Source organism: Aegilops tauschii, chromosome 1, assembly GCF_002575655.3.
Source record: "Aegilops tauschii subsp. strangulata cultivar AL8/78 chromosome 1, Aet v6.0, whole genome shotgun sequence".
Lineage (NCBI taxonomy): Eukaryota > Viridiplantae > Streptophyta > Magnoliopsida > Poales > Poaceae > Aegilops > Aegilops tauschii.
This window is the reverse complement of record NC_053035.3, coordinates 335,618,619-335,631,378: the sequence shown is the minus strand read 5'-3', so window position 1 is coordinate 335,631,378 and position 12,760 is coordinate 335,618,619. Positions and strand designations below refer to the sequence as shown.

Sequence of the window (12,760 nt, the reverse complement as noted above, 5' to 3'; positions counted from 1 at the left end):
TGATTATCATTTGTCATATTGCTTGAAGGTAAAAAAGGCGAGCAACCACCAAGCAAAGGAAGCAGACCAAAAGTGGAAGGCGCCACCAGCAGGAATCCTGAAAATAAATACTGATGGGGCCTTCATTGAAGCAACAAAATCAGGTGGATGGGGCTTCACACTTAGGAATGACCAAGGGTGTTGCTGGCAGCAGGAGCAGGTAACCTCGAGTATGTTTCAGAACCATTACATGCTGAACTCTTAGCTTTTCAACAAGCTGTGCATGCTGCTATTCAAATGGGCTGCCAAAAAGTGATGTTTGAAATAGACTGCATGGTGTTGATGCAAACTTTGCTTAGTGATGAATATGACCTATCAACTCTGGGCACATTGTTTAAAGAGGTTAAATTCCTCCTACATGTGGGCTTAAGTGATGTTTCCATAATACATTGTAAACGGGAATGTAATGTGGCGGCTCACACTTTAGCAGCACAGGGTGTTTGTATGGAAGCTGGCTGTTCTGAAAATTGGCTAGGCCAATTTCCCAAATTTGTATCAGATGCTGTAGCTGGCGATATGTCCAGCGTTTTAATATATTAATGGAATGCGTTGTGTTCCTTCAAAAAAGAAAAGAAAAAGGGATTGCTTACTCTCGGACACGTCTTCACTTATGCTTAATCAAGTGAGGGTTCCATTCAAGTAATAAAACAACATTACGGGAGCACCATCTTCAAAACTTGTCGAGTCGATCAATCAGCTGGCACCAAGTAGTACCAACCAAGCCAATGTGCCAACACTCCAACACACTTCTGCACTTCCTCCGCCACGTCTCCTTCCCGCCGGACGCGCACCTCCTGCCGTCCGCGCTCAAGTCATGCCCCGCGCAGCCCCTCGCCCGCGCGCTCCACGCGGCCGCCGCGGTCTCCGGCCTTGCGGAGGATCCCTTCGTCGCCTCCTCGCTCCTCCACACCTACCTCCGCCTCGGAGCCACCAGCGACGCCCGCGGTGTGTTCGAAAGAATGCCGGACAAGAGTGTCGTCGGCTGGAGCGCACTCATCGCCGGTTACTCTGCACGAGGCGACGCCGAGGCCGCGTGGGGCCTTCTGGAGCGGATGCGGAGCGCCGGCATGGAGCCAAATGTGATCACCTGGAATGGACTGGTTTCCGGGCTGAACCGGAGCGGCAGCGCCCTCAATGCTGTCAAGGCACTTGTGAGGATGCACGGGGAAGGGTTCTTGCCGGACGCCACCGGTGTCTCGTGTGCACTCTCTGCGGTCGGGGATGTGAAAGAGGTCTCGGTTGGCGAGCAGCTGCATGGATATGTGGTGAAGGCAGGGTGCAGGCTAGATCAACATGTGGTCACTGCGCTCATCGACATGTACGGCAAGTGTGGGCGTGCCGATGAGATTTCTCACGTGTTCCATGAGTCCAGCCACATGGATGTTGCTTCCTGCAACGCTCTCGTCGCTGGGCTCTCTCGGAACGCCCAGGTCTCTGAGGCATTGTTGTTGTTCAGCGAGTTTGTTAGCCGAGGAGTCGAGTTGAATGTTGTGTCCTGGACCTCGATTGTTGCCTGCTGTGTGCAGAATGGGAAAGATTTGGAAGCGGTGGATCTTTTCAGGAAGATGCAGTCAAAAGGGATCGAGCCGAATTCAGTCACGATACCCTGCGTACTGCCAGCATTTGCCAATGTTGCTGCTCTTATGCATGGCCGGTCAGCACACTGTTTTTCTCTTAGGAAGGGATTTCTTCATGACGTTTACGTTGGCAGTGCGTTGGTGGACATGTATGCAAAGTGTGGCAAGGTCAGGGATGCGAGGACGATCTTCGATGCAATTCCGTCTAAAAATACGGTTTCGTGGAATGCGATGATTGGTGGCTATGCAATGCATGGGGAGGCTGCAAATGCTGTGCAGTTGTTCTGTTTGATGCAGAAGTGCAAACAGAAGCCCGACCTAGTCACATTCACCTGTGTCATTGGTGCCTGTGGCCAAGCTGGCCTGACAGAGGAGGGGCGTCGCTACTTCAATGAAATGCAGCATAGTCATGGCATTTCCCCTAGGATGGAGCATTATGCATGTATGGTTACTCTGTTAGGACGGGCTGGCAAGCTTGATGAGGCATACGATCTCATAAATGAGATGCCATTTGAGCCAGATGGTTGTATTTGGGGGTCCTTGCTGGGCTCCTGCAGGGTTTATGGAAATGTGTTCCTGGCCGAAGTCGCAGCAGAAAAGCTATTTGAACTAGAGCCAGAAAATACCGGCAACTATGTCCTGCTTTCCAACATTTATGCGTCTAAAAAAATGTGGGACGGGGTAAACAGAGTGAGGGATCAGATGAAGAATATGGGATTGAAGAAAGAAAAGGGTTGCAGTTGGATAGAGATCAAGAACAAGGTGCACATGTTGTTAGCTGGTGACAATTCACACCCCATGATGACTGCGATAACGGAGAAACTAAAGCAGCTTACCATTGAGATGAGCAGGCTGGGCTTTGCACCGAGCACAGATTTTGTCCTACATGATGTGGAAGAACAAGAAAAGGATGATATCCTTGCTGTGCACAGTGAAAAACTGGCTGTTGCATTGGGCCTCATAAGCACGAGCCCAGGAACACCCCTCCGGGTGATAAAGAACCTCCGGATTTGTGGCGATTGCCACGAAGCAATGAAGTTCATATCATGTTTTGAGGGGAGGGAGATATCTGTTAGAGACACCAACAGGTTTCATCACTTCAAGGATGGGAAATGTTCTTGTGGGGATTACTGGTGATTTTGCCTGCCTTGACTTACTGTCTTTTCAACAACTTGGTGTAGAACGTGAATGAGCATGCATGTCCCCCTACCTTACGGTGGATATTGTTTTCATGAGGTAATGTAAAATTATTTTATGAAAAGTAAGAAACAGAATCCAACATGCGGACCTGTGCACTATATGCAGAGCCAAAGAAAAGTTCACTCCTGTGCTATGTGATGTCTCCAGTTGCAATTTCAGTTTTCTTAATACCATGTTGCTACTATTTTCGTCAGTCTCAGTTTTATTAGCTAATCATTCTGATCTACAACACACCATTATCTGGTGTTTTCCAAAGGAGAACTTTATTTCAACTCTACACACAGTCCTGTCTACACGCCACCATGGGCTTCACCTTGAGTTAGTTGTTTTATCTAGAGACTGATTGGTATCCAAGCAAGGTCTAATTTCCTAGTCAAGTTCTTAGTTATATATGGAATTTGTTTTTGTATAACCCTATGAATTTTGTAGTCGTTCAACCTGCAGATTTCAGAAATACATTGGAGAGACTCAGTTGGAACTTGGAGTTGATATTAATTTTGTAAATGGTTGAAATGATTAAATCCATGGAAGTGAGACACATCAGCTTTCGGAGGATGCATCAAATAGAAAAAAAGGTATCGTTTACATGCTTCTGTTTACACGTGGCACTTGCTGAAGGAACTTAACGTACCTTGTTTTAAGTTAATAGCATCATCAGTTCTCTGTTTTCATATTTTTAATATGACATGCTATTCACCAAATGAATGATTGTGCCTAGATTCTTCTAGTCGTTTGCATACACCCAGTTAGTGCTGCTATGGGCATGCCATACTCTTGTGCAGACATGACCCAAAAAACCTTGCAGTAGGATACCATCTGTTTTGGATTCTTTATTATCTCCGAGGGATTTTTAGACACTGACAACTTCTTCAGCATATCTTATCCTTCATTTCTTCATTCAGCTTTTATGGTCTGTATCTCTCTCCACATTTTTTAACTAGCTCATGCTTGCCAGATTCTATTGATATTCTCATTTTTGAGCTTCTATCACATATTTTTTTCAGAAATTGTGGCGGGAACTTTCATGATTTTGATGGATCATTCTACTATAGTAGGGTTCTTAAGTGGGATAAGATTATCACATTCACTACTGTTGACACGTAGATATATACTTTAAGGATTATACTGATCAAACAGCTTGTTTGTTTCTTCACTGATGCCATCAATCCAAGCAGGAAATTTAAGCTTGACTTTGGCGAAGCATTCAATATTATCGAGCACGACACGATCATCAGAGTCATGGAGCATATGGGCTTTGATGGGAGGTGGATTGGATGGATTAAATCCGCCCTCTCCACTGGTACTTCCTCTGTCCTACTTAATGGTGCCCCGGGGAGGGAATTTTTCAAGCTATCATCAATAAGGCTTGTCACCATAACCTGCTTCAGCTCCCCCTTCCAGGTACTAACAGCATCTTCCCTGTTGGGCAATACACAGATGATATACTTTTAAGCATGCAAACATGTTCCCACTAACTGCTCTGTCTTAAAAGCCTCCTTGAATCCCTTGGACAGTCCACTGGTCTTTGAGTTAATTTCCAGAAAACTTGCCTTCTTCCCATCCATGTTTTGGAGGAAAAATGCAGCAGTTAGCTGGCCTCTACGGTTGCCGCATTGCCAATTTCCCCTTCACCTATCTCGGGCTTCCTCTTGGTCTGAGCAAACCTAGAATCAGGGACTTTGATCTGATTCATAGGATGGAGCAGCTCTTAACTTCTTGCCCCTCCTTGTCTTTTGGTGGGAGAATCACAGTCACAAAAGCTGTCTTTAGCGCTCTTCCTGCTTTTTATATATGCTCCCTCAAGTTGCCTGAAGGGGTTATTGAAATTATAGATAAAGCCAGGCGCATCTGCCTCTGGGGGAAGTCTTGGCGATATTCTGGATATGTTCCGCCTCCCTCTTTCTTCTCAAGCTTTTGATGAATTTCTGATCCTCAGAGTCATCCATTAGAATCTTCAAAATGATCCTGCTGAGCAGAAAGCTTATACCCAATACTTCTTTTTTTGAGGAACTGACACCATTGCATCCCTATATATTAAGCAGGAGAAAACAATAAGCAGCCATGCCTTACAAGTTACAACACGAGGGTGTTACAGAGTAGGGGAAAAGAAAAACAAGGAAAGAAAGCTTTAGTCTGGTTCTGGTTCTGGTTCTGGGGTATTTTCAGTGTCCGACATCAAATGTATGGAAAGCGCCAGTTGAGAAATATCTTGCTTGATCAGATGAAGAACCTCCAGCTCAGGAAGGTGGCGCGTCTGGAATACCCTGCGATTCCGTTCCTTCATATATTCCAGCAGGTGTATATGGCAGTGGTGATAAGCTCTGGATCCAAAGTGCATGTCAGGTCGTTCCACCAAGCTTCAGAGGAGGTTGCGTTCTCAGCGTTGTGAGTGAGAGCAGGGCAGTTAGTCCAGTTGGCAACCAACATCCAAATGGATCGCGAGAAGGTGCATCTCAGGATCATATGGAAAAAGGAGTCCCATCCTCTTGATTGCATAGGTGGTAAAATTCGCTGTGTGGGATCCCCTTGATGGCGAGGTTGTCATTCGTAAGAATCCTTCCGCACAGTCAGAGCCACATGAAGAGTCGGCATTTGCATTCAACTTTGCAGCGCCAAAGCTTGTCGAATCGGGATGTTGAGTAGGAGCCCAGGAACTGAGAGCGGTAGGCAGAGCTAGCTGAATAAACCTTTGAGGCGGTAAGATTCCAGCAGATAGAGTCGTCGATCTCCGGCTGCAAATGGATTTGCTGCAGCTGCAACCAAAGGGCAGTGAATTGCCTTAGTTGCAAGGGAGACTTGATGCGCTGGAGGCCTGACATCCATCTCTGGGATTTGATTGCGTCACCACCGCGACGTTTTTCCTTGAGCACAGAATGAAGAGGTCCGGTGCCAAATCCTTAGGGAGCAGCCGTTGAGCCACTGGTCATTCCAAAAGGAAACCCTTGTGCCATTGTGAATGGAGATGGAAGTGGAGGCGCGGAACAGAGCAAGATCATCCTTATCACAGGGAATATGAGAGCCTAGCCATGGTCTCTGTCCGCCATCCATTCGAGCCATTTCCATCGAAGCCTGAGCGCCCTGCCAAAACGTTTGATATCCATGATGCCCAACCTGCCCATGTCTTTAGGTCGACAGACGGTGTTCCAGTTAACCAGGGCCAAACCGACAGCTGCGACCGGCTTAGACCACCAGAGGAAGTTCGTGCGCAGCTTGTCAATTTGCTTAATGACCCAAGAATCAAGCTTGAAGACCGTGATCAGGTAAGTTGGGATAACAGACAACACCGAGTTCACCAACCGCAGTCGTTCATCACTGTTGAGAAGCTTTCCTTTGCACTTCTGCAGTTTTGCAGCTATTTTTATCTAGGACCGGTTGTATTTCAGCTCACGTGATCTTCCTGAAGTAAAGTGGTAGTCCAAGGTACTTGCATGGGAATTGCATGACGGGGACAGGAAAGGACCTTAGCAGTTGGGGAGATCAATGTTGTCGCAACGAATTTTGAACAACCCACTCTTGTCCAGGTTGGCAACTAGCCCTGAAATGGCGCCGAACTGAAGCAACAATTGCTTGGTAACAAGAACATCTTCAGGCATGGGAGTGATAAACAGCGCTGCATCATCCGCGTGAAGGCTCAGGCGCGGATTCGACGGAGGGAGGTTGAGGGGAGCCAGAACTCCATCAGCATGAGCTTTCGCGAACATCCAGTGCAGGGGGTCAATGACCGAAGTGAACAACATGGGAGACACATACAAGAACTCCATCAGTATGCCCAATACTTTTCTCACATACAAGCCTCTGCTCGTTTCAACTGGATTTGGTCCTCTAAATGTTCTGCCAAGCTAAAGGGTTTTGCATGGCTCCTTCTCAATGAAAGATTAAACATGAGAGATGCTACAAAGAAAAAGTTTCGGGTCACAGATAATCACAGTAATGAAGTAACTCTGCTATATCTTCGGCTCAGATGAGATCCTCGAATCTAGTGACCGTATTTTAAGACTGTCCCTTCAGTCAGGAATGTTGATACAAAACTGGCATCTCCCTCAGCCACAGCAGCATAGTTAACTTTGCTATATCTTCGGCTAAAGCTGCTTTTGCCAGACCATTCTTCATGGAGATATATCACAGCTGCCTGATGTATTTAGAAACAAATGAACACAAAGATTTTTGGCAACATTTGGGTCTAGCATTTGCTCCAAGTTTCGGTTCTTCAAGAAAGGTTGTCTCCTCACCTTTAGGATGTCTTCAGAACAGCTCATCGTTTATAATTAAATTATCAATGTTTGAGTACTCATTACAGTAAGTTCTTAATACTACTATAGTTTTCCATTTCCAATCGAAGTTGATTGGCTTGTTTGAGCATCTTATCAGAAAGTTATGATTGAACCATCCATTTTTAACATTTTATTTTCAGGAAACCATTTTATTGACTTTGGCCATAGATTTTTTATGACTTCCACTCCCCATTGCCTAAAACTTTGTTGTTGGAACGGAGGGAGTATATGCCACTTTTACCTTATCCTGTCAGCAATGTAATTATCTTCAGATTCCTGGATATCTCTTGTGAAGCTTCCAAAAAATCATTTGGAAATTTATTTTTGTGTGTGCATTGTTAACTTGCACGACTGCACCAGACATGTCTTCTCGGTGCCTGGATTTCCCTTTCGTGTATTTATTTAATCTTTTGTTGGGAAACGGCCTAAACTGCACTGCACATGCCGTCTCAATGTGCAACATGTCTTGCTGATTTTCTCATTGGCTGGTCATTTTGTAACAGTAACACATCATTGACCTTCCAGTCCGAGTTTTGGTGTTCAAATCTTGCCCAAGCAGAGCACCCATGGAGGCACAGCAAGTGACAAGTGTTCCTCTCGATTTCCACAAAAGAAGTGGTGCTGTCAGTTTGCAATGTATCTCTCAGACAGAAGCTTGATTGTGCTGGCAACTTGAGGATTTTGAGTAGTGATATTTGATACAGTAAAGTTACAAGGTTATCTCAGTGACCTCATTTGATATGTGTGATTGCATGTTTGCAATCGGGACCTCAACGAGTAGTGCTAGTTGGGAAGAACGATAATGTCTCCATTTTGTGAACTGTATGGATACTTGTGCTTATGCTAACCAGGCTGGCTGAGTACAACGAACGCCTGACAGAATCATGTGGGGACAACCCTGGCGTCCGCGATGATCGGGCTCCGCACCACGTGATCTTCAGACACCCAGCGGAGGCTCCCCTCGGCCAGCTGCCCGGCATCGGCGTCGCCGTCGCCTCCCCCGCTGCTCACGGTCACCGTGAATGTCTTCTTCTCCATCGCCGACGTGAACTCCAGCGACTCTGGCTCCACCTTCACCTTGAGCCACTTGGGCACGTCCAGGTGAGCGGTGTACACCGACATCGCCAGCCCCACGTTTGTCACCGTCCGCTTCGCCTTGAACGGCTTCTCGGAGAGCGGCACCAGTATCGCCGGGTAGTTCAGCTGCGCCTCCGGGATGGACCCCACCGCCGCGCACGTCAAGCTGCTGTTCCCCGTGATAGTCTTCATGGCCGGCTCGCCGAGCAGCCCGCAGATGTAGGCGCTGTAGTCGCCGACGTCGAGGTCGTAGACCAGGCCTGGGTCCACGGCCTTCGCCGCGTCCACGTGGCCGGCGCCGATCGAGTAGAAGCTCGCCTTCCGGTGCTCTTCGTCCATGATGGGGTGCCCCGCGTTGTCGGCGGTGCTGGACGTGGTCATGATGGCCGACTTGACCGCCGACGGCGACCAGTCCGGGTGCGCCTTCTTCACGAGCGCCACGATGCCGGTGGCGTGCGGCGCGGCCATGGACGTGCCGGAGGCAACGTTGTAGCTGTACGACTCCGTGCCATCGATGGGCACCATCGACGGCCACGCGGCGAGGATGTTGAGCCCCGGCGCCATGATGTCGGGCTTGAGCACGCCGGGGCTGGCCGCGTTCGGCCCGCGGGACGAGAAGGCCGCGACGATCGGCGCCGGCTTCACGTGAACAATCGAGCTGTTGAACAGTATCGTTGCGGTGTGGGCGGCCGCCGTCGAGCCCACCCTGGCGTAGCCCATGATCTTGGCGCCGTCGGTCGCGGTCACCTGTGACATTGGGAGGTTATAATACTTCTCTACCACGATGGTGTACCCGAAGTCGGCTTCGTTGATGAACACCACTCCGGCGCCGCCTGCCGCCTGGACCGCCTGGATCGAGTTCAGCGGAGGCAACGGCGTCTCGGTGTCGCACACGACCACCTTGCCGGTGATGTTGACGCCGTCGAAGTAGTCGCAGTAGCTGGTGCCCTGAGGGTAGTAGAGCGGGTACGCCTTGGAGCTGAAGCGCTTGTCCTGCGTCAGCGACTCGCCGTCGAACGCTTCCCCGTCGCCGAGCCGCACGGTGGCTCGGTAGCTCCGGTCCACCGACCCGGCCCCCACGGTCAATATCCAAGGCGCCTCGTTTGACAACGTGGAGGGCGTCGGGCCGCTGTTACCGCCGGCGCACACCACGAGGACGCCCTTGGACATCACCCCGAACGCGCCGATCGCGATCAGGTCCTTGTCCAATGGTATGGAGGGGCCGCCGAGGGAGAGCGACAGCACGTCCACGCCGTCCTTCACCGCCGCGTCCATCCCGGCCAGTATGTCGGACTCGAAGCATCCTTCGCCGTCGCATACCTTGTACATGGCCAGGTGCGCGCCCGGCGCGATCCCGGCAGCGGTGCCCTTGCCGAGGCCGAACGCCGAGACGCCGTCCACGAAGTGGCCCGCCGCGGTGCCTGCAGTGTGCGTCCCGTGCCCGACGGCGTCGGTGGTGTCGTTGCCGCCCATGAGCGACACCAGGCCGACGAGCTTGTTGTTACAACGCACGGGGGCCTGGCACTTGCCCTTCCACTTGGCAGGCGGCGGCGGCATGCCCTCGTCTCCAAACGAACGGTGCGAGGCGGCGATGCCGGTGTCGAGCAACCCGACGATGACGCCCTCGCCGTAGTTTGTGGCGTTCCAGACGCCTTGCTTGGCGTCCAGGCCGAGGAACCCCGGCGTGCGCGTCGTCATGAGCGGCACCCTCCGCTCCGGGAAGGCGCGCACGAACCCGCGCTTCCTGGACACCGCTGCGAGCTCGTCCTCCGTCAGCTTTGCGGCGAAGCCGGAAAACACGCCCGTGTACGAGTGGCGAATGGTCGGCGCGTCGCCGCCGGCCGTCCTGCCAGGGCGCGACCCCGGCCGCAGGAACGACTCGTGCCATCTCCGGTGCGCGGCTTCGTCGGCGTGGTGCGCGTGCGCCGGAGGCTCGACGAGCACTACGTAAGTTCGAGCGGCGCCATGGTTGAGGCTGGTACTCTGCCTCGCTGTCGCACCGCCTCCGCCAGTGATAATGCTCAGCGTGGGTGTCGCACTCAAGACGAAGACGAGAACGGACGCGAGGAGTAGTGCCGTCAGGTGAGCCATGTCATCTACCGATCTACGAGAGCATGCAAGCATGGGCATGAAAAAGATTTGGCGCAAGCGATGCTTATATACATTCTCAAACTCTGTATTCCTACATGACTGGCATCCATGCATGATCCCACCAAAGATGCAGTGCGATGTGGATCTCCTTGGAAACAGGGACATACAGAATGTGTGCATGATTTTGTTGCTTTCTGGACTCATAATGTAACTGCATCTGTTTTTGTTTTGTTTTGCTTGCATGTTTTGTGTGTGACGCGCCAATTCTGATCCTCCATTTCGGGCGGAGCATTGCTTCGGCATCTCAATATACTAGATGACCCGTGGCGCAACGGGCGAGAGCGAACCATGCAAGTAAGAATATTTAAAGACCGATCATAAAATCTTTAAAACATAAGAAAACATATATTTAGGTATAATGTTCATACATACTCCCTCCGTCCCGTAATATAAGAGCGTTCTTGACACTAGAATAGTGTTAAAAACGCTCTTATATTATGGGACGGGGGGAGTAGCAGACAAAGGCATATAATCAGTTCCTGATAGCTTATTTACATTGCTTTTCTGGTCATTCAGCTTATGGTGACTAAGATAGTGCAGTCATGGATATCAGGCAGAGTCATCGCTGCATGCGCCGTCGATATCGAAAATGACATCATCATCTAAGCAGCTTTTCAAAGAGGGTGTTTTTGGTGGACTGTCATTGGCAAAAGCCCAAATATCTTCCGTATCATCATCCAATCCCCAAAATCTGCGAATAACAGGGCTTTAAGCTTGCTCAAACTGTAGAGGATACATGCATGTACTATCTCTCAGGTAAAATAGCAGATGGACATGTATGACCATTGACCAGGTATCAATCGAATATTCAGCTTTTGATTAGGAACTATACACACAAGAAGGACCGATAGCTTGACCAAAGAAGAACTTCCCAAACTCATCCACGTGTATAGTTTTGATCTCCATGTGCTCCACAGATGGGTTTAGAAATTTCTTGAGATTATTTAATGTGTATGGGTTGATGAAGTACTGTAAGGAGGGATAAAATACAGATTAGTCGATGTTTTACTATATTTTATGTGTATACATGGTCATGCGTAAAGACAATCATAACATCCTCTACCTTGCCATAATTAATACTCCCTCCGTTCCTAAATATAAGTCTTTGGAGAGATTACACTATGGACCATATACGGATGTATCTAGATGCATTTTAAAGTATAGATTCACTCATTTTGCTCCGTATGTGGTCCATAGTGTAATCTCTCAAAGACTTATATTTAGGAACGGAGGGAGTATTTTGTTCATTGAACAGGCGTCGTATTTAATGCTTGGTATGCGCTTGCCAACCAGGCATATGGAGAGATATTGGAGTCACTTGCATTGATGCATCGTCGTCCAAAGTGTTGGGTACTATATAGTGTTGCAGCAACTAAACGTTAGTTGAATTCTGCAATTGCTCAATAGCTGAGAACAAGATTAAACCCAAAATGTGCTTGATTATTGTAGCCTACTGTTATCCAAATGGGTAACTTAAGCTTGTACAACATAGAGCCATTAATGGTAATATGAGACGATCATAAATAAAAAGTAGAAACAAAATCGGTATATGAAGCCATTAGAAAGTGTAGTTCAGATTTTAAAATATATTGAGCTTTGTGATGTATTGATGAAGCTTTTTAAAAGCGGTTTCTTCTAACAGTGCCTAAGTGTAAAACTGACCATATATATAGACATTTTTTAGTAGTGGATGAAGCTTAATAAGAAAATATTATTGAGGTCCAGCAGTTCTAACATAGCAGCAGTGACATGTTTAGTCTTATACCATAACATTTTGAGGTCCCTAGATCTTGTTTCGAATTACAAGCAGAATGGACACGAGATTGTACAAAAAATATAAATACCTTGATACTCTCTGTTCCTAGTCATTTCACTCTTTCAAAATAAATAAATCTAAAACCGACATGCAAGACAAGAGCATATGCTTGGGATAACCTGGTAAAAAAATAGCCGGTGAAATATTAAAATGTGCATCATGAACAGATCTACACTTACAATAATGAATTGAGGTTTTGCTCCCAATACACAATGCTCCATAGTTTGAATCTGGTACAGGTTCATTCCATATGATAGCACAAAGACAAATTAATGGAAAGGGAATTTTCTCTAGACATAGCTAGCAAAACAATAATGCCAACTCCGAGGCACCGAGATAAGAAAATGGTTGAACTGAAACTATTCTTACTGATTGAAAAACTATATAGGCATACTACTTTTCGGTTGTGATCGAATAAAAAGAACAATTCTTTTTATCTTCGGTAACACAAACCAATAGAACAATTGGTATCTATACTACAACAATTAAATTTAGTTCCAGTAAGCAGCAGAAATAGCTCAAAAACATGCAAGGGAAGGCATTTCTATATTGGCACGCTCGATGTCTCCATTCAATCGATCAACATAATGTTTTGGTGCTTTTGACGTTGGACCATCTTAGCATTGATG

The 12,760-nt window shown here is 48.0% G+C and overlaps 2 protein-coding genes across 5 annotated transcripts; one reads left to right on the top strand and one right to left on the bottom strand.

The window, feature by feature from the left end:
- The first annotated feature begins 31 nt into the window (after positions 1–31).
- LOC109763624 (pentatricopeptide repeat-containing protein At1g20230) lies at positions 32–7,925 on the top strand. 4 transcript variants are annotated; one of them, XM_040386098.3, is made up of 5 exons: positions 32–2,852; positions 3,261–3,391; positions 3,992–4,217; positions 4,859–7,032; positions 7,591–7,925. In XM_040386098.3, the coding sequence occupies exon 1, from the start codon at positions 765–767 to the stop codon at positions 2,751–2,753; it is 1,989 nt and encodes a 662-aa protein (XP_040242032.1). In that variant the 5' UTR covers positions 32–764; the 3' UTR covers positions 2,754–2,852; positions 3,261–3,391; positions 3,992–4,217; positions 4,859–7,032; positions 7,591–7,925. The 4 variants fall into 4 exon arrangements, with proteins under 4 accessions (XP_040242032.1, XP_045083180.1, XP_040242034.1 ...); XM_045227245.2 differs by having other exon boundaries at positions 4,859–7,112; positions 7,228–7,925; XM_040386100.3 differs by lacking the exon at positions 4,859–7,032.
- Positions 7,926–7,962: 37 nt separating this feature from the next.
- Positions 7,963–10,276, bottom strand: LOC109763625 (subtilisin-like protease). Its single transcript, XM_020322468.4, has one exon. The coding sequence runs from the start codon at positions 10,253–10,255 to the stop codon at positions 7,970–7,972; it is 2,286 nt and encodes a 761-aa protein (XP_020178057.1). The 5' UTR covers positions 10,256–10,276; the 3' UTR covers positions 7,963–7,969.
- Positions 10,277–12,760: the final 2,484 nt, after the last annotated feature.

What these genes read in the sequence shown, in the direction of transcription:
- LOC109763624 (XM_040386100.3), top strand. Translation starts at nt 765, where the DNA reads ATGTGCCAACACTCCAACACACTTCTGCACTTCCTCCGCCACGTCTCC.
- LOC109763625 (XM_020322468.4), bottom strand. Translation starts at nt 10,255, where the DNA reads ATGGCTCACCTGACGGCACTACTCCTCGCGTCCGTTCTCGTCTTCGTC.